This window comes from Rhinolophus ferrumequinum, chromosome 12 (assembly GCF_004115265.2).
Source record: "Rhinolophus ferrumequinum isolate MPI-CBG mRhiFer1 chromosome 12, mRhiFer1_v1.p, whole genome shotgun sequence".
Taxonomy (NCBI): Eukaryota; Metazoa; Chordata; class Mammalia; order Chiroptera; family Rhinolophidae; genus Rhinolophus; species Rhinolophus ferrumequinum.
In genome coordinates, this window is record NC_046295.1 from 21,856,375 (window position 1) to 21,874,350 (window position 17,976).

The 17,976-nt window shown below is 35.3% G+C and overlaps 1 protein-coding gene across 1 annotated transcript in view; it reads right to left on the reverse strand.

Annotated features, from left to right (window-relative positions):
- The window catches only part of CNTLN (centlein), a 245,702-nt gene that overhangs the window by 180,287 nt on the left and 47,439 nt on the right, over nucleotides 1-17,976 (reverse strand). The window contains exon 3 of the mRNA XM_033124096.1: nucleotides 12,184-12,268. Coding sequence (XP_032979987.1) covers nucleotides 12,184-12,268 — 85 coding nt within the window. The remainder of the gene's footprint in view (nucleotides 1-12,183; nucleotides 12,269-17,976) is intronic.

Sequence of the window (17,976 nt, forward strand, 5' to 3'; positions counted from 1 at the left end):
AAGTCCCATTTGCCTGTCAACCAAGAAGCAGACACATCAAGATATAAATACACATTTTGCTTTTTAAGTAATATGGTCAGTAGGAACCCCTGACCTTTATTCCATCTCCGTTCTATCATTTATGTTCATCTAATCCCTAAATCTCAATTTATTTTGTACTGCCATATTTTTTCTTTATCAAATCCTCTCCAAAGGACTGAAGATGAACTGAAACTTCATCTTCAGGGATAGGATGAAAAATGTGGTGAGTTTAAGGAATAAAATGAGGATATCTCCTATATTCTAATTTTTTTAAAGCTGTAATGTTGTTGATTTTACTTTACTTCTACTTAAAAATATTTTAAACACTGAACACAGTCATGTGCTGCTTAAGGATGTGATATATTCTGATAAATGCATCATTAGGTGATTTAATTGAACATTACAGAGTGTACTTACACAAACATAGATGGTCTAGCCTACTACTGTAACTGTATGTGCTTTTATAAGACTGGCAGTGCAGTAGGTTTGTTTACATGAGGATCACCACAAACACATAATTCATTGTGCAATGATATTATGACAACTATGACATCACTAGGCAATAAGAACTTTTCAGATCCATTGAAATCTTATGGGACCCCTGCAGTATATGTGGTACTTCGTTGACCAAAGTATCATTATGCGATGCATGACTGTACAAAAATAATCTATGATAAGTGTGTAAGGTATTAAGAAACAATAAAAAAAGCAGTCCTGTACCCACAACCACCCAACTAAAAAATGCAACTTTACCATTACCTTTGAAGTCCCGTGTATGACCCTGATCCTCTAACAGCAGTAAGCTATCCTGAAACTTTTGTTCTTATCCTGTTCTTGCTTTTCCTCATAATTTGAAGACATATATCCCTACTTAATATATTGTACAGTTTAGCTTATTTTTGAACTTTCTGTAAATTAAATCATATTTTACTTATTGTGTGGCTTGTTATTTTTGCTCAATATACATTCCCAAATTCATCTATATTGATAAGTGTAGTTATGGTTTAATTATCTTGGAATATAGTATTATGGCATTATATAAATACACTATTATGCATTTATCTACCTCTTATCAGTGTACATTTCAGCTGCTTCCCATTTTGGGGAAGGTAATATACAAGCAATGCTGCTATGAACACCCTTAAGCATGTCTCCTGAGAAAGATGAGCAAGAATTTTCTCCCAAGCAATGTTTTCCAAACTATAGGTTATAATTTAGTAATGGGTCATTAAATCCATTTAGCCATCACAATCAGCATTCTTCTTAAGTGGAATAGAATACAACAGAAAATATCAAATTGATGTGCACAAATTCTTAGCCAAAAAAAAACAAACAAAAAAAAAATCTATGCCCATTATAAACTTATGAAAGAAGCACACACACTATATTTAATAAAATATTTCCTAAATTTTTTTGCAGTGTTTAATTTGGGATTTCTATTTCATTTACATATTATTAAATTCATATTTAATATATAGTTTGTTACATTTTTACTTTTATTATATATAGTAAGACAACTATTATTATATGAAACTTTATTTCATGTGTGTATACTGGATCATGAAGTAAAATGTAATTTTTTAAAGTGTGGGTATCATATTAACAAAAGTTTAAAAAACATTGCTCTAGATTACATATACTCAGAGATGAAATTGCTAAGTCATAGGCTGGATGCAATTCAAGAGTTCTCAATAGATTCACATCTGCATCCACACTTGAATCTCAGGCTTGTTAACTTCTTACACAGCTTGTAGATATAAATGGCACCTCAATATAGTTGTAATTTCTACTTCCTATTTTAATTATTAGTGGATATCAAAATGTGCCTGTTATCAATCAAGGAATATAAAAACAGATCCATAAATATGGCCTATCCACAATTCATAGCCCATTTTTTTATTCTCATCTAAGTCTTGTTCTCCTTCAAATTCAATTTCCACCTCCTCTATGAAGCTGTTCCCAACTCTCACAATAATTGCTGCCATTTCTAAATCTCTGTATTGCCAAATTATTCATTTGAGACATAGCACACTACCTACTCTTGCTAATTCTCTCTTTATACACTCACACTGACTCCCAAACTAGATTAGTAAATGTTTATGAATGAGATTGACACTGAATGATAAATTCAATCGTATGATCACAAGACTGTTTATAAAATATCTACAAGCCTATTCTTTGAAAGAACTAACAAAACTGGAGCATCCTTGTCTATTCTAGAGATTATTTAGACTCTACGAAGAAGAGAACACTGAACCAAATTATTTAAATTTTAGAAGGATTTGTGCATTAATATGACCTAAACTTAACAGAAACTGACAATATAAATGACACTAATAGTAAGCCCTTTCATGAGAATTATTTGATTATTTAAATTTTGGCATTTGAGTGAATTTAGCAATCCACAAAGACAAATACAGAAATAATTTTTAAATAAAAAAGCATATTACAGTGGGAAATTAGTTAACCAAAACTATCATATTCTGATAATTAGTTTGATAAATGTGATATTATATTGCATAATCAATCAAGTAATAAGTTACATAAAGATATACTGCCAATAGAGGAGGGTTAATAAATTAATCCTTCAAAGATCTGTAAAATTTTGTGTATTAAAAATATTTTCCTAATGAAATATAACTTCAATGATCTACTTTGAATAATGAAAGCACAGGTACACACAATTACAGTTTATGTAAAAATTTTAGCTTTATGAAACTTTTTCAACCAACTTTTCGGGCTAGAGTAGAGTACATTCTTAATGGTTTGGCTTGAGTTAATATTAAAATAGCAGAGGAAACATAAAGCATAAAGGGTGACAAGAGAAAGTATGTCTAGAACAAATAATTTATTATGGATAAGCCATGAAATGAATAATTCACATCATGGTCAAGAGACGTATGTAGAGTAAGAAACGAATGATAGTACGAAGCAGGAAAAGAACAGTGTGTGGGGGGGTGGGTGGGGAGGGTAAGGCAGAGAAGCAGTGTGAGACCTAAAACTCTATCAGGCAATACTTGAGCATAGGTGATATATTATTTAGATGACCTATTTTCAAATGGACATGAACGTTTTAATAAAAAACAGAGGAATAATGAAGCCACGACAACTAACACAATGGTAAGAGGAGAAAGAGGAAGGGGTAAGAGAATTGGAATTGAAAACCAAAACTTATTTTCAGCAAGAAGGTAAGGAAAAGGGGAAATACAACGGTAAAGAGCAACCAGCATCTAATTAAACGCAATATACTAGGTTATGGGCGGTCATGTTGTCTAGCGCAGCATTAGAAGAGGAATTCATTACGTGGCTTATTTTATAACTAACAGTGACAAAGCTAAAGCACAGTCTTACTAAAAGAAGTTCTATGAAAATGTTTGCATTATTATCAATAAAATGTTGCAGTATTAGACTGGACTTGTATGAAAGTGTTTCTGCAACCAGCTAAAAACGTTGTGTGTGTGTGTGTGTGTGTGTGTGTGTGTGTGTGTGTGTGTGTGTGTGTTTCTTAACTGTTACTCTATTCCATGGGCAACAAATTTTGAAAATTAACAGCTATTTAATATTATTCAGTGGAACAACATGTACAGAATATGGAAGTCATCGCTCCTGTTCACAAAACATGAAAAAAGCTGAACAAACTGAAAATCAGCAAGTCTTAGATCTATCAAGGAACTGAGATCATAGGGTAAACTACTATTCCCAGAACTGGAGAGTCAAACAGGCAGATACAGAGAATCACAATTTACCACAGCAGAAATCCAAAAACAGAAAATTCTATGGAAACCAGTACTGGGGTAGAAAAAAACCTAATCTGTAATTAACGAATTGCTGGAGGATTAGGGTGGATAAGTTTGAGAGTTAAAAAGTCTAGGAGTTCCTTATATATTTTGGATATTAGCCCCTTATCGGAGGCGTTGTTTGCAAAAATCTTCTCCTATTCGGTTGATTGCCTCTTTATTTTGTCGATGGTTTCTTTTGCTGTGTAAAAGCTTTTTAGTGTGATATATATAGTCTCATTCATTTATTTTAGCTTTTACTTCCCTTGCCTTTGAAGCCAAATTCATAAAATGCTCTTTGAACCTGAGGTCCATAAGTTTAGTAGCTATGTTTTCTTCCATGAAGTTTATCGTTTCAGGTCTTATGTTTAGGTCTTTCATCCATTTTGAGTTAATTTTGGTACACAGTGACAGATAGCAGTCTAGTTTCATTCTTTTGCACGTGGCTTTCCAATTCTCCCAGCACCATTCATTGAAGAGGCTTGCTTTTCTCCATTGTAGGTTTTTGGCTCCTTTGTCAAAAATTATCTTTATGTGGGTTTATTTATCCATATTTATGTGGGTTTATTTCTGGCTTCTCAATTCTCTTCCATTGGTCTGCGTGTCTGTTTTTCTGCCAACACCATACTGTTTTGATTATTGTTGCTCTTTAGTACAAGGTGAAGACAAGGATACTTCCAGCATTCTTTTTTCTTAGGATTGCTTTGACTATGCAGGGTCTTTTCTGGTTCCATAGAAATCTGATGATTTTTTGTTCTATTTCTATAAAAAATGCCATTGGGATTTTGATGGGGATTCCGCCATAAGAAAAGGTAAAATAGTGCTAGTTGCGACAACATGGATAGACCTTAAGATTATTATGCTGAGCGAAATAAGACAGAAAAAGTCAAGAATCATATGATTTCACTGATATGTGGTATATAAAACTGAAAATAACAAAGGAACTAGACAAACAAATGAAGAAACAAAAACTCATAGACACAGACAATGGTTACCAGAGGGTGTGGGAGGGGGGCGGGGGGGTAGATGAAGGTAAGGGGGATCAAATATATGGCGATGGAAGGAGAACTGACTCTGGGTGGTGAGCACACAATGTGATATATAGATGCTGTATTACAGAATTGTACACCTGCAACCTATGTAACTTTACAAACAATTGTCCCCCCAATTAACTTTAATTAAAAAAATAATAAAAATAAAAAAATAAAAGTCTAGGAAGGTGCAGTCCTAGAGGAGTTCTCACACTTCCATGAATTTTATGTACTGAGCCCTGTGTGGCTATCAGAGTGAGGACTGCAGAAAAATCCCTCCCTGCTTCCTGCAGGGAGAGGGTAAAAGTAGCCACTTAAAAATACACCAAACCATTTACTGCTTCTTAACAAGGACTGGCCTCAAGAGACTATTTTACCAGAGTCTACTGGGGTTTTACCAGAGACTAACCAACCTGGAAGAAGGGAAATACCCAACTCCCATACCCTGTGGATTTCCTATTTCTCTTAAGTGGAAAAAACTGAGAAGCACTCGTGAAGGTCACAGCCTACGCATCCAAACTTACTAAAAGACTGAGACCTACTCATAAGACCACAGAATACTTTCCCACCCCCTCACATCTCACCACTGTATCAGTATGGCTTCTATATAATAATAAGGGAATATAACGGAAACAACTGTGTGTCTCAAATGACATGTAACAAGTCTCTAGAGAAAGTCAAATTTAAAAAAGGACACCAAATCAGACTTTAGCCTCTGAACATACAACTATAGCAAACAGTAAAAATAGCCAAACCTGATAAACATAAAACCTCACACTCAAGACCTATTTACCTCGGTACTTTTTACCTATTTAGTTAATTTTGTGTGTCAACTTGGCTAGGCTTTGGGATGCAGTTTTTGATCAAACATTCTATATGTTGCTGTGAAGGTATTTTTTAGGTGTGATTAACATTTAAATCAGTGGACTCTGAGTAAAGCAGATAACTCTTCAATAATGTGAATGGGTCTCATCCAACCAGCTGAAGGCTTAAGAACAAAGACGATGGTCTTCTCAGGAAGAAGAAATACTTCCTCCAGATTGCTTTTGAATTGAGTTGCAACATCAACTCTTCCCTGGCTCTTCAGCCTGCCAGCCTGTCATGCACAATTCAGATTTGCCAGCTCCTAACTGTATGAGCCAATGCCTCAAAAGCAATTAATCTCTCTCTCTCTATCTCTCTCTCTCTCTCTCTCTCTCTCTCTCATACACACACACACACACACACACACACACAGAAGGAGAGAGGAGAGAGGTAAGGAGGGAGGGGGCGGAGAGAGAGAGACAAAGGGTGGGGAGAACACAAACCCTGACGAGTACAGATTTCGGTCCCATTAAGGACTTCAGTACATGGATTCTGCCACCAACCTAAATGGGCTTGGAAGCAGATACTTCCCAATCGAGCCTCTAGATGAGAGCATACTCCATTCCAAACCTTGATTAAAACCTCATGAGTTCCTGAGCAGAGAATCCACCTAAGTTATGCCCCGTCTAAGTTATGCCCAAAGCAACTTAAATGTGTTTGTTGTTTAAAGGCACTGGTTTGTGGTAATTTGTTATACAGAAAGAGAAAAACAAACACAACTCAATCTATTTTACTACAGAATTTATAGTAGAAAATAATGGAGAAATGGTTATGGAACATATGCATTCTATAGCTTAATAGTATAAAAACACACAAATAATGTTAAGAATAGGAAAGTAAGTCCTCTAATTACTCTTTGTAAGTTCACTTTAAAATGAAGGAAAAACAAAGGCGGAATAAGTAAAAGCATGGTGATTTTCTCTCTTTTTTTTTTTACCGTGTGCAGTTGAGAGATACTATCTAGATTTTTCAGAATATGTTAGAATCAAGAGGTATAGTGTTTAATATAATATATAAAATAATAAATTTAATCACTAAAAAGATGATATAGACTCTACACCTTGCAAATTATCAACATGTAGAAAAATTAAAATTCAAAACAAACATTAAAAACAAAAAGGATACGGTCAGAGAACAAAGACTAAATAATCATACCAAGAAATGCAGATGAGATGAACTTACCTTTACAAAAGGTAAAGATGTATAGATTGAGTGAAAACACAAAGTCCAACCAAATATTATATACAAGATTCATCTGAAGATACAATGTAAAAGGATGAAGAAAAATATAACAAATTAATAAAAAGAAAGCTGAAGGAAAGATAATGGTTTAAGAATCAAACAAAGATATAATCTGAATGACTAAAGAGATGAAAAAGTCAGAACGAATGTACTGCATCTTATCTTCTTGATCTCATGGTTTCCACTGTCACCCAGAATTCTGCTAACTCAATTAAGTCCTCTTGCATTGTGTATTTTTAATTTCCTTTTCCACTACTTTCAAATGTTTTGCCTAATATATATATTTTAAATTATTTTTCCCCTTCACCCCTCACACCCCCCCACCCAAACTCCAAGCCGTTGTTCTCAGTCTAGTTGTGTAGGACACAGCTCACTGGCCCATGTTGGTATTATGAGTCTTGCGCTCTACCCAGCTGAGCCAGTTGGTACCCAGCAGGCCACTCACAGCCACTCATGGTGGATCACAGAAGCTCACAGCAGCCCAGCTCCAGGAGACCTGTTGTTCACAATCTTAGCTGTAGAGGGTGCAGCTCACTGGCCCATGTGGGAATCGAACTAGCGACCTCGGTGTTAGGTGCACAACGCTCCAACCATCTGAGCCATCTGGCCGCCCAGCCTAATATGTTTTAAATGTAGAATCTTCTTTCTTTTTACTGTCACATTTCCTCATTCTTTTCCGTTACTTTGTTATAATTCAGTGTGATCGCTTAAAATATCATATACCAATTCTCCTTGTATTGCTTTCAAAAATCACTAACTACTTCATTATTGCTGAATTTCATGTATTTTTCACAAACCCCATATTTTGGCAATATTTTATAACATTGACCACTTTTTGCTTCTTGAAATTCCTTTCTTAATTCATGAGATATTGCATCATACTTATGTCTCTCTACTTCCCCGAATAGTCGTTTTATTTCTTTTAACAAAATTTGTTCTTCATCTCACCCATTAACTATATCAGTAAATATCTTGTTTTCAGAATTCTCACGGTTTAAACTCTTCCCTCTAACTATAACATGAAATAGCTATATGTTAAGGAGAAACTTCCCTCCCAAGGGTCAGATCCATGCTTTCAACAGTTTGCTAAAAATCTCTAAATAGAACTCCCACCAATAACTAAAACACAAATTGACTAAAAGAAGCTCAGAACCTAATCCTCATAGTAAATTGTAAATCCTGATAATAACCCTCTTTCTGATAATAATGCCACTGTTCTCTGGTTTCTCCAGGCTGAAAACCTAATCATCACTTTCAAATTACTGTCAAGCCCTGATGGACCTAACTTACATAGCTTTAATTCCTGCGAACCTAATAGTTCAAGTTCATGTCATTCATTACTCTTAGACTATGAAATAACCTCCTAATAGATTATTCCACTTTCTGCTTTCCTTTTTCTAATTGTATACACTGATTATCAGTTTTATTTTCATAGACTGCCCCTCAATTAACTTAAGTCCCTAATGAAATCCTAGATAGATTCCTTTGGCCTACCAGTAAAGCCCAAAATTTTCATTCAAGCATTGAAGGCCTTTCCTTAATATAGGTGCAACATAACATTGGTCTTATCTCAGTCTATACTCCTACATATTATCTATGAAATAAACTATAAATTTCAACCTTGTCCAAACATGCCCTACATTCCTACCTTCATGCATTTCGCCCAGTGTTCACCCTGAGCAAATCCTCCTACAACCTCTACCTATGAAACCCCACTTGAACACTTCAAGATCTCTCCACAGAAGTTAATTATGCCTTCCTTTGAATTTTAGAGCATTCTGCTTGTGATTCTCTCGTGGCACTTACAATACATTGGTTTTATTCAATTTAAATCATGCATTCAACAATATTTAATGAACATTGGTTATAAGCCAGGCAATATGTTCAATATTAGGTGCTGGGTATAGAAGGGTCAATAAGTCCCCACCCTCACAGAACCACAGAATGGTTACTTGAACTTTGCTTTTATGCCCACCCTATTACTGAGAGATTTAAAAATCATTAAAGGCAAGAACTATAATTCTGAATTTTCCACAGTACCATCACAGGATAGTATGAGGCATGATCAAACAATATGGTGAATGTTTAAATTTTAAAATATATATATTACAGTTAAAGACACATTGCCGTTAATACCCCTCAAAATACTACCCCCCGCTTTGAACACACTTATCCCATCATTCTTGCCACTTCTGAAGCAGTTCTGGAATTCTTCTCTTGTGAGTGTCCTTAGTTGTGCTGTCATGGCTGCCTCGATGTCCTGAATCGATTCAAAACATTTACCTTTCATGGTCATTTTGACTTTGGGGAAGAGCCAGAAGTCACATGGTTCCAGATCCGGTGAATAAGGTGGATGAAGACAAACCGTAATGTTTTTATTCGACAGAAATTGCCGTATCAGAAGCAATGTGTGACATGGAGCATTATCATGATGAAGGATGATTTACGGCACACTTTAAAACACATCTTCTTTCAACCGTAGCTCACACCTGACTGACTATATCGAACAAGTTGAAACTTGTCACATACTATTACTAAGGGTCGATGCATCACTTCCTATATTGAAGATCCCTGCCTTTCCATTGGATGGCACTCGGCAGCAGCATCCACTGTATTTCATGATCACATCTTATATATACATTAAATACAATACAGTGGTACCTCAGTTTTCGAACGTCTCCATTGATGAACATTTCAGTTTACGAATGCCGTAAATTTTATGGACCTATAGTATCATTAGATACTAAAATTCATGCTAAATTTGCAGTTTTTGGGGTTTATTTTAAAGGTCTGGAACAGATTAATCTATTTTGCATTACTTTCTATGGGGAAACTATGCCTCAGTTTTTGAATGTTTCAAAACTCGAACAGTCTTCTGGAAAGGATTACGTTAGAAAACCAAGGTACCACTGTATTTTGTTGAACTGAACTGAAAAGTTTCTTGTAGAAAGTTACAACCATCGTTGCACCAAAATATACATAATGTAGGCTAAGGAATTAGGGGCCCAAAAAACAAGCTGCAGCCTAAAAATTAAATAATTTCTCTTATGAAAATTTAATACTTTATACCTGAGCTAAGTGATTCTGCTCAAAAAGGTCAATAATGAAATAATATCTACCCAAGGAAGAAGAAGTAGCAAAAGAATTCAGCAAAGAAAAGGGAAAATATACTGTCATTTAAAAATAAAGTCAACATTTTTTTTAATGATATGCTATAGTGATCTAGACCTGGTAAACTGAGCATTCCCTAAAGTGTTGCCAACTTAATGCCAAAGGATATCAAAAAGAGTACCAAAATCCATTTGCCTCCATAGAATAGAGTGGTAACTGAGAAACAGATTGCTCAGCCTTCATCTACATATTCCCAAACCTCTTGAATCTTGGGTGTCCATATGACTAGCTTTTTCCAGTGAAACATAAATACAGAGGATGCTTGCCACTTGTAAATCATGAAGTTGTATCTATCAGACAACTTAGCTTAGCCTAATTAATACACTAGGCACATGACAATATTTTCTTAGAACACATTTTGATATTGTTTGATATGCAGATAGCAAATACAACTGTTTATTTCCAGAACTGGCTAAAATGTTATTTCTAAAATGCTATCATTATATTATAGTATCAATTACGACATTTACTATAAGGAAAACACTACAGAAGGTATAAATTTCAAATTTATATGTCATATAGTAATCTATATTCCATTTTAGAAAGAGTTTATATGGCTGTAGAGAATTAAAAAAAAATAACTGAATCTTTTATCTGAGTTAACTTCCATTTTTAGTCCTTTAATAAAACAACTTTATAACAATAACCAACTTCAGATCAAAGTTCCCATGACCCTTTAATTGGCTAGGAAGCAAAATAGAGTCAAAAGACCGAAGAACATATTTGTCAAAAAGAACCTCCATTTATCCAGAAAAATTATGGGTAATTTAGCCCATAATATGCAATTTGGTACAAAATGAATTTAAATATTATCACGATATAGGCCATTCTTACAATATATTTCTTTCACCTTTTTTTTTTTTTTTTTAACATACTTATACCTTGAAAGTGGTTACTGGAAGCACGGAACACATGGATTTTTGCAGTGATAATATACCGATTATGTATATGTGTACAAATGATATGCAATGATATAATCAGTATTATACATACACTTCTAATTATATAATCAGTATATGTTATATATATATTTATTACATAAAGTTATGTGTAATTATACCATTTACTGATTATACATAAAAGATAGGTCTGTGCTAATTCAAAAATGTAAGTTTTCAAAAGGTCAAATAGAATAATCCCAGTTATTGTTGATATTTCCCACACATGAAACCATTTGAAAATATACAAAATTCAGAAGTGAATAATAACTGCTAAAAATAAAAGGCAAAATTCAATAAAACAATGAATAATTGCTAGATACTAGTATAAAACTGTAACACTAAGTTTCAACATATAAATAATATGCAAGGTCTGAAAATTAAGTTCGTGAACTTGCTGCAACGATGTTGCTAACATTTTTTTTTTGATACCAGAGGGATTATTCATTATGACTTTGTACCAACTGGACAAACAGTTAACCAAGTTTACTATTTGGAAGTGCTAGAAAGGCTGCATGAAAAAGTTAGATGACCTGAACTTTTCGCCAACAATTCATGGCTCTTGCATCACAACAATGCACCAACTCACACAGCACTGTCTGTGAGGGAGTTTTTAGCCAGTGAACAAGTAACTACTCACCTGATCTGGCCCCCAGTGACTTCTTTCTTTAAGATAAAGGAAATTTCCTTAAGATAAAGGAAATATTGAAAGAAAAGACACTTTGATGAAATTCAGGACATCAAGGGTAATATGACGACAGCTCTGATGGCCATTCCAGAAAAAGAGTTCCAAAACTGCTTTGAAGGGTGAACTAGGTGCTGGTGTCAGTGCATAACTTTTCAAGGGGAGTACTTCAACGGTGATTATAATGATATTCAGCAATGAGGTATGTAGTACTTTTTCTAGGATGAGTTTGCGAACTTAATTGTCTGACATTATAGGCTATTAATTCAGAAAACAAATAGGCTGCAAGCAAAGTTTAATAATAAAGAATAATAGCTCCAAAATAGGAATGGTTTGCAATAATGACCCTGATATTCTTAATGAACATTATTGGAAAAAATAATTTAGAATAATTGAAAAGATCTACTACCTGAAACAAATACAGTATTTTCAGTATTTTCTATTATAACACCAACCTGTTCCAATTCTTGTATTTCAGCATCCTTGACTTGCAGAATTTCTAAAACTTTTCTGTCTTTAGCTTCAGATTTCTGTTTTTCTCTAGAAACAAACAAACAAATATATATATATATATATATATATATATATATATATACACACACACACACATTGAGAGTTTATCAGTAATAATTGGTAGCTAATCCTTTAAATTTTTACATCCTGATAATGAGTGTCACTTGAAAATAGAGAAAATTAAATTATCCGGGGTTGACAGCCCTTTCCGAATTAATCAGAAACCATATGGCAAGTGACAACAACTTAGAACTGCTGACAACTAAGACAACTTCATGTTAAAATTAGATTTAGATGCATGATAAAAATACTCGAAACATGTTTAATCTTAATTGAAATAGTCAGTGAATCATCAGTTTAAAATAATAAATAAATATGTTCTTGTTAACAAACGCTTTATATATGGAATTATATTATGAATAACATTTATCATTTTTTAAGTAAAAGACTCAAAAGGGAGAGAGCTGGAGATTTACTAACAACCAGCATCAAATAATTAAGGGAGCGATATATTGGACACATATTTACATGTTTTACAAAATTTAAAAATAGGTAGAATAAATAAAAATCTATACCTAAATCACTCATGAAACACAAAGTATACAGGTAAGGGAGGCGGAAAGAACCATCACTTGAAAAAGAGTGAAATGAAGTAAAAGGCCTTCGATCAGAAAAGCATACTACTGGTTATATGAGATACATTCAGGTGGTATAATATTATGTTTAAAAAATTCAGATTTCCAGTAAGTTAGCATAGTACGTTCACACTTGAGGGTCTTCTCTAGTCTCTAAATTTATAGTACTAATAGAAAAACATAGAAGAAAATAACTAAGGAGATATAGACACATTTTTGAGGATCACCAACTGTACAGAAACATAATGTTGTGAAGGGGGATGAAGGTACTATCTGCTGTCCAGATCCAGAGGCAGGCTAAGGTGGAAAAGAGCTTGGCCCCTGGGGATAAATGAAAATAAGTGGCCTGCTCAATGTGTAGAAGCATAGCCAGGCTCATTGTTTGAAACCATAGACTGGGGTGGGGCTCCCAACTCCCGAATCAGAGCTGGAAAAACTTCCACCCACCCTCGCCTGGAACTAAAGGGCTTATATGAAAGTTTAGGATGGCAAAAGTTTATAGATACAGCATCCCAATCGGAAGCTGAGCCAAAACACCCTATGGCTCAGGTACTAAATATAGCAAATGTTCTGTGTCCCTGTTGGCTAAGAGGCCCATGCTTCCAATATAAAACCTATTTGGGAACAGAGGATGGGGAGAGGGTAACCATTTAGTGGCAAGCATAAAATTTCTAGAGAGAAAAGGGCATTGGGCAAGGAGCAGAAGTGAGGAAAGAAGAGGAGGAAGAGAACAAAAAAGCAACCCTCCCACTCAAGGTATTATCACAAACAAAAAAATGCAAAACACATGAAGAAAACACACATTCTACACACACATATACACACACACACACAACATGCACACACTAACTCAATAATCTGAAGAAGCAACTGTTGTAGACAAAATGAAAACAGAATGCAGTGAAAAAGACTTCAAATTAAGTAAGGATCTTTAAAGGCATAAGAGAATGACTAAAATTAAACCAAAAACAAAACAACAAGTGGATCTAAAAGAAACCTATTACAAACCTTGAAAATAAAATTATAACCACTGAGTCAAAAAAACAATTAATTGGCCTAAGTTCAAAACTAGATGCAAAAAGGGAATTAGTGAAATGGAGGCTAATAACGGGGGATTCATCCAGAACATTGCATAGAAAATGATGAGATTAAAAATATGAAAACAATTTTAAGACATGCAGGTTTCACTAGGGAATTCGAACATATGCCTAAAGAGTTCCAGAGGCAGATAATAGTAGGATGAAAGACATAAAGTGTTATTTTCAGAAGGTAATTGCTGAGAATGTTTTAGAATGAAACAGTCCTCAAACTGAAAGAGTACCTATCAGAATACAAAAACAAAAAAACCCCAAAACAAGAAACCTTTATCTACACCTTCATTCATCATTTGCTCAACAAGTATTTATTGAGCAGTTATCTGATAGGCGTTGCCCTGGGGACTAGGGATACTGCAGTGAACAAAATAAAGCAAGTGGCTGCTTTATTTCGTGAATACAAATGCTAGTTCAGGCATACTGAAAACAAATGATAAATAAGTGAACACAGTATGTCAATTGGCTGCAAGTAGAATAAGGACAATAAACTAGGGTAACAGAAGAAGGGATGTCTAGTTTTAGAAAACTGGAGAGTAAGAGGGAAACTGTTGCTGTTTTATATAGGCTAATTAACAAATATTATTTTGTATAGCATAATTAAGAAATACTTGAGCAAAGACTTAAAGGAAGGAAGTGAGAATCATGGAGCTCTCAGGGAAAAGTTTTCCAGGCCATGGGACCAGTAGCAAGTAGGCAAGAACATAATTGATGTATTCAAAGGAGAGCAAAGAAGTAAATGTATCTCCCCTTGTTTGGACAAGGGGAGAATGGTCGCTGAGGACAGAGAAATCACTGGGAATACAGTAATATATGGTCTTCCAAGCCTTATGAACATTAGGTCTGACTCTCAGTAAAATAGGAAGACAGAGGATAGGTCTGAGCAGAGAAATAATATAATACAACTTATTTTATGAGTATCGCACTGGCTCTTGGGTTGAGAACACACTCTAGGGGTCAAGCGTAGAAGCGAGACCAGCTAGCAGGCAGCTGCAATATCCCAGGTAAGAAATCAAGCTGAATTGGACAAGACAGGTGTGTGTGGTGGTGTTGAAAAGTGATACAATTCTTGCTATTTTGAAGGTAGCCCTAACAGGACATTTTAATACATTAGACATGAGATGTAAAAGAGAGAAATCAAGAATGTTTCCAAGGCTTTTACCTGGGCAACTGCAAGGATGAAGCAGACATTATCTGGATATAGATGACGAAAGTAAGGGATAATAGGATTTGAGGTTTGGTCATTTTAAGTTTAAGATGCCTAATAATATTCAAGACGTAGTTGGGTAAACAAGTGTGCAATCAGTCAAGAAGTCAAGGCTTAAGATGTAACTTTAGGAGTCATGCAAATATATTTTAAGACTATAGAGTAGATGGGATAACCTAGGGAGTGATTTTGGATAGAGAAGTCTGAGAATTAAATCCTGTGGCATTCCAAAATTTATAGATTAGTAAGATGGGGGGAAAAGAACAGCAAATGATACTAAAAAGGATAAGCAATCATGTAAGAGGAGAATCAAGAGAGAAACTAAGTGAATAAATGTTTCTAGAAGAAAGGAATCCAACTGCCAAATACCGCAAACATGTTCAAGAAGAAGATAAAGACTGAGAACTGACTGCTGGATTTAGCAATATCAGGTCACTGGTGATTTTGACAAGAGCTGTTTTGGAGAATGATGGGTATGAAAGCCTAATTGGAGTGAGTTCAAGAGAGAAAGTGAAAAAAAAACAAAAAACGGAGATAGTCAAAACTACTCTTCTGAGGAATTTTGCTGTAGAAAGGAGCAGAGAAACAGAACAGTAGTTCAAGAGAAATGTGAGATCAAATGAGATTTTTTTTTAAGATAGAAGAAAAATACCATGTGTATATGTTGACAGAAATAATCCAGGACAGTGAGAGATACCGATGATGCATGAGAGAGAAGGAATAATTTCAGAGTGACACCCTTGGGTCCTTAAGGCTTTAGTGTACACAGAGAATTTGTTTGGACTTAGAGGAGAGTATGAACAGTTCTTCCACTGAAAGAAAAGCAAAACACATGGCTATAGAGTCAGACATGTTGATAGATGTGGTTATGGGAAGGGGTACAATCTATCTTCTAAGAGATTCTATTGTATTAGTGGTACAGGAACCAAGGGCATTGCTGAGAGTCTAGCTAAGCTACTCCACGGTACTGCTGCCTAGACACCCATTTGGTTTTCCCAAGCAGCCCGCAGTGACCTTAAATCTCCACTAGCCCCTCATGCAAGTGCGTGCCCCAAATAGCAGCCCATAGAGCCATAGTACATTTTAGTTCCAGATATGACTTCCCAAACAGCCCTTGTGATCAACAGTCTCCCCTGCCTTCCAACACCTTCCCTTATGAGCCCCTTAGAGAAGATCCCCTGTGGGACTTATCAAAACCCAGCTCTTACGGTTTGAATTGACCAATCCTGCCTTAGCCCCCAAACCCCAAAGCACTCCACCTACAAATGCTAATAAAGGCATATGCCCCAGATCCTGTCTGTGTCTCTCTGTCTGCACTCTGCCTTGAACTCCCCATGTGGCCCCTTGAGGTACAGTGGATACCTCCTCCAGACCTGTAATAAACTTCTCTACTTCAGTTTCTCTTGGGGTCTGTTGTTGACCATGGCTCATGATCCAGCACCTTGTGCTCTACTTAACAAATGTTAATTGAACAAATTCCTTACAGCTGTCTATCATCTGAGAGTGAGAATAGAAAACAAAGCATTAGAAGTTGACAAGAGGGTAAGAATAAAATAGTTTTCTAGGATACAGGAATAGCAAATGAGCCAGAAAAAAAATAGGATTGTTACCAGGCAGTACTAAGGACCACTGAAGTTAGTGGTCATCATTTGCAAGAGATCAGTCACCATGGTTCAGAGTTTTTCTCTAGACATGGTCAGCCTCTGGATATAGGCACACAATAGGTGGAGAGCTGGAATAAACCAAGTCTGAAGTTTCTCAAACATATTAAGATTATTATTTTTATTGTTCACAGTTTATCCTGCTTTATTATTTTATTTTCTATTTACCAACCACGAATAGCACAATTAATGCATAATCACAGTCTACTGTCTTCAGTTGGACTTTCTTTTCATTTGTGTTTCTTTTATTAAGAGTGAAATTAAACATACTTTCAGAAATTGAAATATCTGTTTTTTCGAATTTGCTATTGCCTGTCAATGTATCTGCCATTTTATATCTTAGTGTTTTTAATGATTTATAAAACTATTTTACATATTAAAAATATATGCCTTTTGCTTATCATTTATCACTACCATATAATCTGAAATTATCACTTGAATTTTTAATTAAAAATATATGCCTTTTGCTTATCATTTATCACTACCATATAATCTGAAATTATCACTTGAATTTTTAATTGACCATTACCAAGTCATAAGTATTTCAAAAGAATACTGCATCCATTCAAGGTACATGCATCTGGAGAAAAATGACTTCACATCCCAACCGGCAGGGCAGGGCTTGATGGAGGTTTACCTGGGAACAAGGACCCAGGCTGAGAAAGGCAAGACATGAATTCTAGTCTGTAACCCCCTCTGTAAATTCCTTTCTGGATATACTATGAATCTATTTTTAATCTCCCAGGAATTAGTTTAATTGACGGGGAGTCTTTCTAATCCGCTCTTCTGTAAAATCAGCCACGTGTCAAAATAAATTCTGGTCCTCCTTTTAAATGAGATAGGGATAAAACTAGAGTTTACGCCACAAAACGCGAACAAAAGCATGGCTGCAGTTTCCAAAAGAGCTTGCTACCCGCCTGATTATCTCCTATGACGCAAATACACACGTAACTCACTCACAGCCTAAGCCAGCAGCCCTCATTGCAATGGGTAACCAGAGAAGCAGCATCAGCATCACCTAAGAATTTGGTATTAACACACCATCTTCCACCAACGCTGAGAGTGGAAACCCTGAGGCTAGTAGGGCTCAGCATTGTGGGTTTACAACAACAAGGTGCTACCATATGCTGAAGCTCTAATC